Source organism: Scyliorhinus canicula, chromosome 8 (assembly GCF_902713615.1).
Source record: "Scyliorhinus canicula chromosome 8, sScyCan1.1, whole genome shotgun sequence".
Lineage (NCBI taxonomy): Eukaryota > Metazoa > Chordata > Chondrichthyes > Carcharhiniformes > Scyliorhinidae > Scyliorhinus > Scyliorhinus canicula.
Window position 1 is genome coordinate 195,607,294 of NC_052153.1, and position 15,244 is coordinate 195,622,537.

The window sequence follows — 15,244 nt, forward strand, 5'->3', positions numbered from 1 at the left end:
ATGGCAAAACGCTTTGCATGCTAATGAGGCCATCAGACTTGAACACCCACACAATAGATACATTTGGTTCTGAATGGACACATTCTAATCAAGACCCAGACATCGAGGCACCAGAAACCTCCAAACAAAAGGACATAAGAAACGCCCCTCCATCACGGAGACCCCTCGCATTGGGGAATTAATCCAGTATCGATAAGGAAATTGATCCAATAGGTAGAGCCCGCCCGAGAAGAGGGAAGGACAATGGAACCCTATAAAAGATAGGGAACCGTGTTGTCCGGTCTGTTAAACCCGTGCTCGGCTCTGACTGACATCTCGCATCCTGACTCCAGCCGTTGAGCACCAGCGCCGAAACCGTAAGTTCAACGCTCGCTACGCGATCCAAGCCCACTAGACTCCCAAGTACCAGAACGCTTGCTGAGGCTGCAGACAAAACCAGGACGAAGGCCTCGTTCTCTGACCTTGCTGTTCCTGTTAGATAAGTATCTGTTTGCTTAAGTTTAGTGTAGCTTAGTCTCTTAGTGTGTGCATGAGATTTATTATAACTGTATAATAAATATTGATCGTTGAACTTTACTAATCGGTGTATCGTCTTTATTACTTTGAACTTGACCTTGGAATATTGTGACGTTGCCATACGGCAACTGGCGACTCCAGAGCTAAATAATTACATAGAACAGAGCCTAGCAGTGTTAAGCACACGTCGAACTCGGAGGCGTGTTAATACACTCCAATAAACGCGTTTTACGCCCATAGTAAAACGTGCAACACTACAGACTGTACCTGAGTATTATTACACTGTGGTACAGACTGTACCTGAGTATTATTACACTGTGCTACAGACTGTACCTGAGTATTATTACACTGTGGTACAGACTGTACCTGAGTATTATTACACTGTGCTACAGACTGTACCTGAGTATTATTACACTGTGGTACAGACTGTACCTGAGTATTATTACACTGTGGTACAGACTGTACCTGAGTATTATTACACTGTGGTACAGATTGTACCTGAGTATTATTACACTGTGGTACAGACTGTACCTGAGTATTATTACACTGTGGTACAGACTGTACCTGAGTATTATTACACTGTGGTACAGACTGTACCTGAGTATTATTACACTGTGGTACAGACTGTACCTGAGTATTATTACACTGTGGTACAGACTGTACCTGAGTATTATTACACTGTGGTACAGACTGTACCTGAGTATTATTACACTGTGGTACAGACTGTACCTGAGTATTATTACACTGTGGTACAGACTGTACCTGAGTATTATTACACTGTGGTACAGAGTGTACCTGAGTATTATTACACTGTGGTACAGACTGTACCTGAGTATTATTACACTGTGCTACAGACTGTACCTGAGTATTATTACACTGTGGTACAGACTGTACCTGAGTATTATTACACTGTGGTACAGACTGTACCTGAGTATTATTACACTGTGCTACAGATTGTACCTGAGTATTATTACACTGTGCGACAGAGTGTACCTGAGTATTATTACACTGTGGTACAGACTGTACCTGAGTATTATTATACAGCTCTACAGATTGTACCTGAGTATTATTACACTGTGGTACAGACTGTAGCTGAGTATTATTGCACTGTGGTACAGACTGTACCTGAGTATTATTACACTGTGGTACAGACTGTACCTGAGTATTATTACACTGTGGTACAGACTGTACCTGAGTATTATTACACTGTGCTACAGACTGTACCTGAGTATTATTACACTGTGGTACAGACTGTACCTGAGTATTATTACACTGTGGTACAGACTGTACCTGAGTATTATTACACTGTGGTACAGACTGTACCTGAGTATTATTACACTGTGGTACAGACTGTACCTGAGTATTATTACACTGTGCTACAGACTGTACCTGAGTATTATTACACTGTGGTACAGACTGTACCTGAGTATTATTACACTGTGGTACAGACTGTACCTGAGTATTATTACACTGTGGTACAGACTGTACCTGAGTATTATTACACTGTGGTACAGACTGTACCTGAGTATTATTACACTGTGGTACAGACTGTACCTGAGTATTATTACACTGTGCTACAGACTGTACCTGAGTATTATTACACTGTGGTACAGACTGTACCTGAGTATTATTACACTGTGGTACAGACTGTACCTGAGTATTATTACACTGTGGTACAGACTGTACCTGAGTATTATTACACTGTGGTACAGACTGTACCTGAGTATTATTACACTGTGGTACAGACTGTACCTGAGTATTATTACACTGTGGTACAGACTGTACCTGAGTATTATTACACTGTGGTACAGACTGTACCTGAGTATTATTACACTGTGGTACAGACTGTACCTGAGTATTATTACACTGTGGTACAGATTGTACCTGAGTATTATTACACTGTGGTACAGACTGTACCTGAGTATTATTACACTGTGGTACAGACTGTACCTGAGTATTATTACACTGTGGTACAGACTGTACCTGAGTATTATTACACTGTGGTACAGACTGTACCTGAGTATTATTACACTGTGGTACAGACTGTACCTGAGTATTATTACACTGTAGTTACAGACTGTACCTGCATTCATAGGGCATTTTGCAGACACAAACTCCATTTTTAATCTTCTCCCATGGAGCACATTGCAGTGTCTCAGGTGCTCCTGTCACTTCTGAAGCTGAAATGAAGCAAGAAGAATTTGAACCACATGTCCAAAGTAACATGTCCCTCTGCTATCCTGCACTCATTCCGTTTCCGAGCAGCTACATCGGGGCTACCGTGGGTAAGATGCTGAAACTGTGCTTTTGGCACTCACCTCCTCCCTCTAACGCAACTCTGCAAAAACTAATAGCATGAGAGGATTGTGAAGAAATTTCCAAATGATCGCTTCCTTTATTGGCTCTGAGATTTTTTGTATCTGATAGACTAGCGGGATGGAGGGTTGAGGAGAGAGGACACCTTTATCCCCATGATACAGCAGATGTGATGCTGGGTTTCCTGGTCCATCTCCTCCTATTGTTGCTGACCATTTTGTCGATTTGTTTGTTATCGCAGCAAGGACATATTCTAATGCAAATCTTTCTTGCACCACCAGTTGACCTCTACCTAATGTATCAGCCACCTAGGGCCTTTCAAATGCAGCACTCATTGTCAGGGCGTTACCTAAACCAAATCACACCCAGATACTTATTCAGCTAAACTGCACTTTGGAGCATCACAGCATTTACCCACAATATTGCCCAGCCCATCCCAACCCATCCTAGCCCAGCCCAGCCCAGCCCAACCCAGCCCATCCCAACCCATCCCAGCCCAGCCCAGCCCAGCCCAGCCCAACCCAGCCCATCCCAATCCATCCCAGCCCAGCCCATCCCAACCCAGCCCAGCCCAGCCCAGCCCAGCCCAGCCCAACCCAGCCCAGCCCATCCCAACCCATCCCAGCCCAGCCCAGCCCAGCCCAACCCAGCCCATCCCAACCCATCCCAGCCCAGCCCAGCCCAGCCCAGCCCAGCCCAGCCCAACCCAGCCCATCCCAATCCATCCCAGCCCAGCCCATCCCAACCCAGCCCAGCCCAGCCCAGCCCAGCCCAACCCAGCCCATCCCAACCCATCCCAGCCCATCCCAGCCCAGCCCAGCCCATCCCAACCCATCCCAGCCCATCCCAGCCCATCCCAACCCATCCCAGCCCAGCCCAGCCCATCCCAACCCATCCCAGCCCAGCCCAGCCCAGCCCAACCCATCCCAGCCCAGCCCAGCCCATCCCAACCCATCCCAGCCCATCCCAGCCCATCCCAACCCATCCCAGCCCAGCCCAGCCCATCCCAACCCATCCCAGCCCATCCCAACCCAGCCCAGCCCAGCCCATCCCAATCCATCCCAGCCCAGCCCATCCCAACCCAGCCCAGCCCAGCCCAGCCCAGCCCAACCATCCACAATCTAGCCCAGCCCAACCCAGCCCATCCCAACCCATCCCAGCCCATCCCAACCCAGCCCAGCCCAGCCCAGCCCAGCCCAACCCAGCCCATCCCAATCCATCCCATCCCAGCCCATCCCAACCCAGCCCAGCCCAGCCCAGCCCATCCCAACCCATCCCAGCCCAGCCCAGCCCATCCCAACCCATCCCAGCCCAGCCCAGCCCATCCCAACCCAGCCCAGCCCATCCCAATCCATCCCAGCCCAGCCCATCCCAACCCAGCCCAGCCCAGCCCAGCCCAGCCCAGCCCAACCATCCACAATCCAGCCCAGCCCAACCCAGCCCATCCCAACCCATCCCAGCCCATCCCAACCCAGCCCAGCCCAGCCCAGCCCAGCCCAACCCAGCCCATCCCAATCCATCCCATCCCAGCCCATCCCAACCCAGCCCAGCCCAACCATCCACAATCCAGCCCATCCCAGCCCAGCCCATCCCAACCCATCCCAACCCATCCCAGCCCAGCCCAGCCCAGCCCAACCCAGCCCAGCCCCTCCCAACCCAGCCCAGCCCAGCCCCTCCCAACCCATCCCAGCCCAGCCCATCCCAGTCCAACCATCCACAATCCAGCCCAGCCCAGCCCAGCCCAACCCAGCCCAACCCATCCCAGCCCAGCCCAGCCCATCCCAACCCATCCCAGCCCATCCCAACCCATCCCAGCCCAGCCCAGCCCAGCCCAACCCAGCCCATCCCAACACATCCCAGCCCAGCCCATCCCAACCCAGCCCAGCCCAGCCCAACCATCCACAATCCAGCCCATCCCAGACCAGCCCATCCCAACCCAGCCCAGCCCAGCCCATCCCAACCCATCCCAACCCAGCCCAGCCCATCCCAACCCATACCAGCCCAGCCCAGCCCAGCCCAACCCATCCCAACCCATCCCAGCCCAGCCCAGCCCAGCCCAACCCAGCCCAGCCCAGCCCAGCCCAGCCCAGCCCAGTCCAGCCCAGCCCAACCATCCACAATCCAGCCCAGTCCAGCCCAGTCCAGCCCAGCCCATCCCAGCCCAGCCCAACCATCCACAATCCAGCCCAGCCCAGCCCAGCCGAAACATCCACAACCCAGCCCAGCCCAGCCCAGCCCGATTCAATCTAATCCGAACTATTCTTTCATGGGAGTTCCAGGATGTTACCCCAGCGACAGTGAAAGAACGGCCGACATATTTCCAAGTCAGGGTGGTGAGTAACTTGGAGAGGAATCTCCAGGTGGTCATGTGCCCATGCCCTTGTCCGTCTAGATGTAGTGCTGAGTCCCTGCAGTGCATTTGTAGATGGTACACACGGCTGCCACTGTTCGTCAGCGGTGGAGGGTTTGAAAGTTTGAGGAAGGAGGAGCCATCAACACCTGGATGGTGTTGAGCTTCTTGAGTGTTGTTGGGAGCCGCACTCATCCAGGCAAGTGGAGAATATTCCATCACACTCCTGACTTGTGGCTTGTAAATGGCAGACAGGCTTTGGGGGGGTCAGAGGGTGAGTTACTCACCATTGGATTCCTAGCCTGTGACCTGCCCTGGTAGCCACAGTATTAATGTGGCTGGGTCCAGTTCAGTTTCTGATCAATGGTAACCCCCAGGATGTTGATTGTTGGAGTTTCAGTGATGGTAATGCCATTGAATGTCAAGCGGCAATGGTTTGATTCCCTTTTGTTGAAGATGGTCATTGCCTAAATGTTACTTGTCATGTATTATAGTAATGAGAATGTCGCTTTAAGAAATGTCTGTCTGCTCATGTTACTGCAGTGATGTCAGAGTGTGGGTGGAGCTGAGCTCTGGCTCTGCTTTTTAGTTTCACTTTGAGAAAAGCTTGGGTGTGTCTGTGTCTTTTTGGTTTTGTTTTTCAGTGTTGGAGCTGAAGCCAGACCAAGCAGGTGTACTGCTGATCTCTCTGCCATGAAAAGACTATCTCTTGATCATTTGGTGAATTCAGAATTATAAATGTTTTCAATCGTAAATGGAAACCTATTGTGCTTCTGTTAAAAGGTGTTTCTTTTGCCTTCTGGATGTTGTTTGGAAAGTTATTAAGGATTACTTAGTGTTGTATTCTTTGGGTGTTGTATTTGAATTAATGGTTGCTAAGATGTTCACTGTATGTTTTAAAAAGGTTAAGTTGAGTTCATAGAATAAACATTGTTTTGCTTTAAAAAACACTTTTCCATTTCTGCTGTACCACACCTGTAGAGTGGGCCGTGTGCTCCCCATACCACAGTCTATTGAAAGTTGTGGGTCAGGTGAACTCCATGATACACTTTGGGGCTCTCTAAACCCTGGCCCAGAACATTAACCAAAACCTAAGTGTTGACCAAGATTTGCTGCCTTTGGACAGGGACGGCTTCATTATCTGAGGAGTTGTGAATGGCGCTGAACATTGTGCAGTCATCCGCAAACATCCCCACTTCTGACCTTATGATGGAAGGGAGGTCATTGATGAAGCAGCTGAAGGTGGTTGGGGCCGAGGACACGACCCTGAGGAACTCCTGCAGTGATGTCCTGGAGCTGAGATGACTGACCTCCAACCACCACAACCATCTTCCTTTGTGCCGGGTATGACTCCAACCAGCGGAGAGTTTCCCCCCTAATTCCCATTGAATCCAGTTTAGCTCGGGCTCCTTGATGCCACAGTCGGTCAAATGCTGCCTTGATGTCACCCAGGGCAGTCACTCTCACCTCACCTCTGCCATTCAGCTGTTTTGTCCATGTTTGAACCAAGGCTGTAATGGGGTCAGGAGCTGAGTGACCCTGACGGAACCCAAGCTGAGTGTCTGTGAGCAGTTTATTGTTGAGTACATTCTGCTTAATAGCACTGTTAATGACCCCTTCCACCACTTTACTGATGATTGAGAGTAGACTGATGGAGCAGTAATTGGCCAGGTTGGATTTGTCCTGTTTCCTGTGACATTACAGAGTAGTTGCCAGTGTTGTAGCTGTACTGGAACAACTCGGCTAGGGGTGCAGCAAGTTCTGAAGCACAAATCGTCAGTACTATTGCCGGAATATTGACAGGGACCAGGGCCTTTGCAGTATTCAGCCATTTAATTGTCCACCACCATTCATGACTGGATGTCATGCAGGGTCGGAGAATCGCCCGGGGCCGCCGAAACTCCCGCCCCCGCCGTGGCAGAAATTCTCCGCCACCCGGAAATTGGCGGGGGTGGGAATCGCGCCACGTCGAGCGGCGAGCCCCCCGCGGCGATTTTCCGGCCCGCCGAGGTTTGAACCACCTCTGGTGACGGCGGGATCGGCGGCGCGAGCGGGCCCCCCGGGGTCGTGTGGGGGGCGCGGGGCGGTCGGACCCCGGGGGGCACCCCCCACGGTGGACAGGCCCCCGATTGGGGCCCACCGATCGGTGTGCGGCCCAGTGCCATGGGGGCACTCTTTCTCTTCCACCGCCGCCATGGCGGAGGCAGAAGAGAATCCCCCAACGCGCATGCGCCGGTGGTGATGTCAGTGGCAGCTGCCGCTGATGTTACCACCGGCGCATGCGCGAAACGGCGAAGGCCTTTCGGCCAGCCCCGGCGCCGGGCGGCGGGCCTGAAAGGCCGCTGGTGCCGGTTTTCGCGGCAGTCGACGTGGTGCCAACCGCTCAGGCGCGGGCCTAGCCCCCAAAAGTGCGGAGAATTCCGCACCTTTGGGGAGGCCCGACGCCGGAGTGGTTGGCGCCACTCCCCGACGCCGGGACCCCCAGCCCCGCCGGGTAGGGGAGAATGCCGCCCATGATCTGTGTGTTGGATTGAATTGGGTTGTCAAGTGGCGGGTGACATTCGCGCCACACAAGTGCCAGGTAACAACCATCTCCAACAAGAGAGATTGTAACCATTGTCCCTGGATATGCAATGGCATTACTATCGCTGAATCACCCGCTGTCAACAACTTGGGGGTTGCCATTGACCAGAAACTGAACTGAACATCTAAACCCTATGGCTAAATGAGTAGGTCAGAAGTGAGGAAACCTGTGGTGAGTAACTCACCTCCTGACCCCACAAAGTCTTTCCACCCTCTCCAAGTCAGGAGTGTGATGGAATACTCTCCACTTGCCTGGATGAGTGTACCTCCAAAAACACTCAAGAAGCTCAACACCATCCAGGACAAAGCAGCCCCGCTTGATTGCTCCCCTTCCACAAATATTTACTCCCTCCACCACCGACACACAGTGGCAGCCGTGTGTACCATCTACTAGATGCACTGCAGTAACTCACCAAGGTTCCTTAGGCAGCACCTTCCAAACCCACGACCATCTAGAAGGACAAGGGCAGCAGATACCTGGGAACCCCACCACCTGGAGGTTCCCCTCCCAGTCACTCACCACCCTGACTGGGAAATATATCGGCCGTTCCTTCACTGTCGCTGGGGTAACATCCTGGAACTCCCTCCCTAACAGCACAGTGGGTGTACCTACACCTCAGGGACTGCAGCGGTTCAAGAAGGCAACTCACCCACCACCTTCTGAAGGGCAACTAGGGATGGGCAATAAATGCTGGTCCAGCCAGCGACGCCCACATCCCGGGAATGAATAAATAAAACAAATGCAATCCAGCCAACCAAAACATTTTAACCCAATCTAACTCAGCCAGTCTAATCCATCCAACCTTATTCAATCCAGCCCAATCCAGAGCAATCTAATCTAAGGTGGTCTAAACCAATGCAGTGCACTCCAGCTCAATGTGACCTAACCAAAAGAAACCAACTGAATGTATCTCAATCCAACTCAACCCTAGCAACGCAAAATCATCCTTCCTATTCGGCAAACAAACCAAAAACAACTCAGGGCCACTGCCACAAAGCAACTCAATGTAAAACCAACCCCAACCAAGGCATCGTAATCTGGAGCAACTCAACCCAAGTCAGCCTAATCCAACCCCATCTATCCCAACGCAACCCAATCCAATGCAGTCTGACTCAAACCAACTCAACCGAATCAAAGCCAACCCAACCCTCCCACCCAGGGTTCTCAGATACTGTGAACTTGTCCACCCTCCCCCCCCCCCCCCCCCCCACCTCCCCCCTCCCCTCCCCGCCCACCCCTCAAGGAATAAGCAAAGCATTCCCCAGAGAATTCTGCTCGACGCTTTGCTCCACGCCTCCTTCTGGTCACAAACACTGCCATTGGGAGAGGTTGTGACCAGAAGGGTGAAAGTAGGAAGAATTGGTGACTCACCTGTGTTGCATCTGATGGTGTTCACGTCCTGAGACCACTGCAGACTGGGGTCACACGTGATCTCGGAGTGACCTTCCAGTGTGCTGCCTGGAAGGCAGGCCAGGGAAACCATCTCTCCAATTCGATAGCTGGGCTGCTTCGGGGTGACAATGATATTTCTCTGTAACACTGGAGGGGCGCACACGGTCCCTGCAACAAAACGTGACGATTGCGTCTCAGTGAATCCCTTTATTTTCTTCATCAACTGAAAGCAAATTTCAAAGGGAAGTAAGGTGCCTCCCCAGGAAATCTGCATTCCTCATCCACAGAGAACCTGAATGAATGGACCGACAGTGAAGACGGGAGCCACGGACAGAGAGCCGGGGAGAAGCTTGGGAACAGGTAAGTGATCTATATTCTGCTATTCTGAGTGATCCGACAGGGGGAACGAAAAGTAACGTCACTGGAAAACTGTGACCTGATTGGCTGATAGGGAATCTGCACTAAATTGACAAATTAAACATTGTTAAACTAATTTATAATTTGGAGTGGTATCTCAGCCAGAGATCAGACACTACTGTATTTAGCTTTTACATTTATAGTCCAAATCTAGTAACTTTTTTTAATTAAAATTTTTTTTTAATTTACTAATTAATTAACGCAATGTCAATTAGAGGGGTGCAGTGCTCTGACTGTGAGATGTGGCAGGTCCAGGAGGCTTCCAGCGTCCCGATGGCTTCATCTGCAGAAAGTGCCCCCAACTGGAGCCCCTCACAGACCGCATGGTTCAGTTGGAGCAGCAGTTGGATGCTCAGGAGCATCGCAGGTGGCGGGAAGTCTCATAGATAGCAGTTATATAGATGTGGTCACACCCAAGGTGCAGGCAGAGAGATGGGTGACCACCAGAAGGGGCAGGCAGCCAGTGCAGGAATCCCCTGTGGTTGTCGCCCTCTCGAACAGGTATACCCCTTTGGATACTGTCGGGGGGGGGATAGCCTATCAGGGAAAACAGCAGCAGCCAGAGCAATGGCACCACGGCTGGCTCTGATGATCAGCTGGGAGGGTCAAAGCGCAGAAGAGCGATAGTCATTGGGGACACTATAGTCAGGGGCACAGATAGGTGCTTCTATGGACGTGAAAGAGACTCCAGGATGGTATGTTGCCTCCCTGGTGCCAGGGTCCAGGATGTCTCCAAACGGGTAGCGGGCATCCTGAAGGGGGAGGGCAAACAGGCAGAGGTCGTTGTGCATATTGGTACTAACAACATAGGCAGGGAGGGGCACGAGGTCCTGCAGCAGGAGTTCAGGGAGCTAGGCAGAAAGTTAAAGGACAGGACCTTAAGGGTTGTAATCTCAGGATTACTCCCTGTGCCACGTGCCAGTGAGGCTAGAAATAGGAAGACAGAGCAGCTAAACACGTGGCTAAACAGCTGGTGTAGGATGGAGGGTTTCCATTATCTGGACCACTGGGAGCTCTTCCGGGGCAGGTGTGACCTGTATAAGAAGGACGGGTTGCATCTAAACTGGAGAGGCAGAAATATCCTGGCTGCGAAGTTTGCTGGTGTCACACGGGAGGGTTTGAACTAGTATGGCAGGGGGGTGGGTACCGGAGCAATAGGTCAGAAGGTGAAGGAATTGAGGGAGAACTAGGGAATAGGGCCAGTATGGCGCTGAGGAAGGGCAGACAGGGAGATGTTTCTGAAAACAGTGGGTCTGGTGGCCTGAAGTGCATATGTTTTAATGCAAGAAGTATAACGGGTAAGGCAGATGAACTTCGAGTTTAGATTAGTACTTGGAACTATGATGTTGTTGCCATTACAGAGACCTCGTGTGGCGGCTGGGGGGGGGGGGGGGTGGAGCTGTTCCGCTGGCTGGGGGGGCTTTGGTGAGAGCTGGGGGGATTGATGGGGGCTGGTCGGGGGTGGCAAGGGGGGCACTATCACATGCGCATGCGTGGCCATGGACCGGGCAATTCTCCGGCCGTTTCTGTCGGGAACACTGGGGGGTTTACGTGGCACGGCTGCCAGCCCCCCCCCACCGGTCAGAGTATCGATGCGAGGGCGGTGCCGGCATTTTGGTAAGAGTGGACACATTCTCTGGACATAGCCCCCAAATTGGAGAATCCAGCCCTGCTTTAATTTGTAAGCTTGCTGTGAAGAAAGGTTCACTAAAAACCATGCTCTGAAGCAAAGACTCTTTTTACTTTTACTTATGATTTTCACCCCTTTCCACCCCTCTGTGATTGTCTATTGTGTGTGTGTATAGAGGGTGGGGGAAGGTTAAAGTGGGAATTAGGTATTTAACCTTGAGACCAGGAAGAGATCAGCCGTGATCTGATTGAATGACGGGGCAGGCTTGAGGGGTTTTCGCTCCTAATTCCTATCTTCGCAGCGCCAAGGACCCACGTTCAATTCCGGCCTCAGGTGACTATCTGTGTAAAATCAGCACGTCCTCCCCGTGTCTGCGTGGGTTTCCTCCGGGTGCTCCGGTTTCCTCCCACAGTCCACAGATGTGCGGGTTAGGTGGACTGGCCGTGATAAATTACCCCATAGTGATCAAAAACTTCAGAGAGTCGTGAACACTGCCCAGTCCATCACACGAACCTGCCTCCCATCCATTGACTCCATCTACACCTCCCGCTGCCTGGGGAAAGCAGGCAGCATAATCAAAGACCCCTCCCACCCGGCTTACTCACTCTTCCAACTTCTTCCATCGGGGAGAGATACAGAAGTCTGAGAACACGCACGAACAGACTCAAAAACAGCTTCTTCCCCGCTGTTACCAGACTCCTAAACGACCCTCTTATGGACTGACCTCATTAACACTACACCCTGTATGCTTCATCCGATGCCGGTGTTTATGCAGTTACATTGTATATCTTGTGTTGCCCTATTATGTATTTTCTTTTCTTTTCATGTACTTAATGATCTGTTTGAGCTGCTCGCAGAAGAATACTTTTCTCTGTACCTCTGTACACGTGACAGTAAACAAATCCAAAGACATGCAGGTTAGGTTGAGTTATGGGGATAGGGTGGAGGAGTGGGCCGAGGCAGGATGTACTTTCAGAAGGTCGGTGCAGACCCGATGGGCCGAACGGTCTCCTTCTGCACTATAACGATTCTATGTGAAACATTGTTCTGCTCAGGACCTTATATCTATCAATATTCTTCAAAACCCCAATGGGTAAAGACCCAACATGTCCAACCTTTCTTCATACAATAGCCCGCCCCGCATTCCAGGTATCAGTTGAGTGAACCCTCTCTGCACTTGTGTGGAACACAGCGAACAAAGAAAAGTACAGCACAGAAACAGGCCCTTCAGCCCTCCAAGCCTGCGCCGACCATGCTGCCCGTCTAAACTAAACCCTTCTACACTTCCTGGGTCCGTATCCCTCTATTCCCATCCTATTCATAGAACATAGAACATAGAACAGTACAGCACAGAACAGGCCCTTCGGCCCTCGATGTTGTGCCGAGCCATGATCACCCTACTCAAACCCACGTATCCACCCTATACCCGTAACCCCCCACCCCTTAACCTTACTTTTTAGGACACTACGGGCAATTTAGCACGGGCAATCCACCTAACCCGCACATCTTTGGACTCAAGGTGCCCCTTAAATGTCACTATCGTCCCTGCTTCCACCACCTCCCCCGGCAGCGAGTTCCAGGCACCCACTACCCTCTGTATAAAAAACTTGCCTCGTACATCTCCTCTAAACCTTGCCCCTCGCACCTTAAACCTATGCTCCCCAGTAATTGACCCCTCTACCCTGGGAAAAAGTATCAGACTATCCACTCTGTCTATGCCCCATCCATTAGGTCACCCCTCAACCTCCATCGTTCCAGTGAGAACAAACCGAGTTTATTCAACCTCTCCTCATAGTTAATGCCCTCCATACCAGGCAACATCCTGGTAAATCTCTTCTGCACCCTCTCTAAAGCCTCCACATCCTTCTGGTAGTGTAGCGACCAGAATTGAACACTATACTCCAAGTGTGACCTAACTAAGGTTCTGTACAGCTGCAACATGACTTGCCAATTTTTATACTAAATACTCCGGCCAATGAAAGCAAGCATGCCGTATGCCTTCTTGACTACCTTCTCCACCTGTGTTGCCCCTTTCAGTGACCTGTGACCTGTACACCTAGATCTCTCTGACTTTCAATACTCTTGAGGGTTCTGCCATTCACTGTATATTCTCTACCTGCATTAGACCTTCCAAGATCCATTACCTCACATTTGTCCGGATTAAACTCCATCTGCCATCTCTCCGCCCAAGTCTCCAAACGATCTAAATCCTGCTGCATCCTCTGACAGTCCTCATCGCTATCCGCAATTCCACCAACCTTTGTGTCGTCTGCAAACTTGCCAATCAACCTGCTACATTTTCTTCCAAATCATTTATATATACTATGAACAGCAAAGGTCCCAGCACTGATCCCTGCGGAACACCACTAGTCATAGCCCTCCAATTAGAAAAGCACCCTTCCATTGCTACTCTCTGCCTTCTATGACCGAGCCAGTTCTGTATCCATCTTGCCAGCTCATCTCTGATCCTGTGTGACTTCATCTTCTGTACCAGTCTCCCATGAGGGACCTTGTCAAAGGCCTTACTGAAGTCCATATAGACAACATCCATCACCCTACCCTCATCAGTAATCTTCGCCACTTCCTCAAAAAACTCGATCATGTTCGTGAGACACGATCCCCTCGTCACAAAACCGCGCTGCCTATCGCAAATGTGAGTAAATTATCTCCCTTAGAATCTTTTCTAATAATTTCTCTCTCACTGACGTAAGGCTCACCTGCCTGTAATTTCCTGGATTATCCTTGCTACCCTTCTTAAACAAATTCTCCAGTCCTCTGGGACATCACCTGTAGCCAGTGAGGATACAAAGATTTCTGTCAAGGCCTCAGCAATTTCCTCCCTTGCCTCCCTCAGTATTCTGGGGTAGATCCTATCAAGCCCTGGGGACTTATCTACTTGATGTTTTTCAAGTCGTCCAACACCTCTTTTTGGATCTCAATGTGACCCAGACTATCTGCACACCCTTCCCCCGGCTCATCATCCACCAAACCCTTCTCTTTGCTGAATACTGATGCAAAGTACTCATTTGATACCTCGCCTATTTTCTCTGGCTCCACACATAGATTCCCTTGCCTATCCTTGAGTGGGCCCACCCTTTCCCTGGCTACCCTCTTCCTCATCATATATGTATATAAAGCCTTGGGATTCTCCTTAATCCTGTTGCCCAGGACTTTTCCTGACCTCTTCTGACCCTCCTAACTCCTTGCTTAAGTTCCTTCCTACTTCCTTTATATTCTTCAATGGCTGTGTCTGTTCCCAGCCTTCTAGCCTTTACAAATGTTTCCTTTTGCTTTTTGACTCGGCTGACAATACCCCTCGTTATCGAAGGTTCCCGAAACTTGCCATAAACTTTCCTTCATCCTCACAGGAACATGCCGATCCTGAATTCTAATCAACCGACGTTTGAAAGTCTCCCGCATGTCAGATGTTGATTTACCCTCAAACACCCGTCCCGAATCTAAATTCTTCAGTTCCTGCCTAATATTGTTGTACTTAGCCTTCCCCCAATTTAGCATCTTCACCTGAGGACTACTCTTATCCTTATCCACAAGTAATTTAAAACTAACTGAATTATGGTCACTATTCCTGAACTGCTCCCCTCCTGAAATTTTGACCACCTCATTCCCCAATACCAGATGCAATCTGGCCCCTGGCCCCTTCCCTAGTTGGACTATTTGTTGAATTTCTATCCAAGAAAATAACAAGGTTCATCACACCCACCGTCTATTATCCTAATAGCTACAAGAGATGAAAATAATGGAGTTATTGATTAATCAGAGTGATCAATCTCTTATCAATGAATCTACAATATACCAAGACATGAGGTGAGGACCCCCCCCCCCCCCCCCCCCCCCCCCCCCACAGCGGAGGAGAGCTTTGGAAACTATCGGCAGACTTTTATGACTGATGTGTTTGATGAGTTGGCAGCGATTACATCCCCGCCAACCATGGCAGGTCTGCAGCCATCGCTAATTGGTTGGAGGTGGGATTTCCGCCCTTCACACAGGAAGAACCCCCCCACCCCTCCTCAGAGATCTG

General features: G+C 50.7%; 1 protein-coding gene across 1 annotated transcript in view; it reads right to left on the bottom strand.

The window, feature by feature from the left end:
• Positions 1–2,586: 2,586 nt before the first annotated feature.
• LOC119969951 (complement component C7-like) overlaps positions 2,587–15,244 on the bottom strand; it is a 61,351-nt gene continuing 48,693 nt past the window's right edge. The window contains exons 11-12 of the mRNA XM_038803918.1: positions 9,138–9,326; positions 2,587–2,696 (exon numbers count right to left, since the gene is read on the bottom strand). Of these exons, the coding sequence (XP_038659846.1) occupies positions 2,587–2,696; positions 9,138–9,326 (299 nt within the window). The remainder of the gene's footprint in view (positions 2,697–9,137; positions 9,327–15,244) is intronic.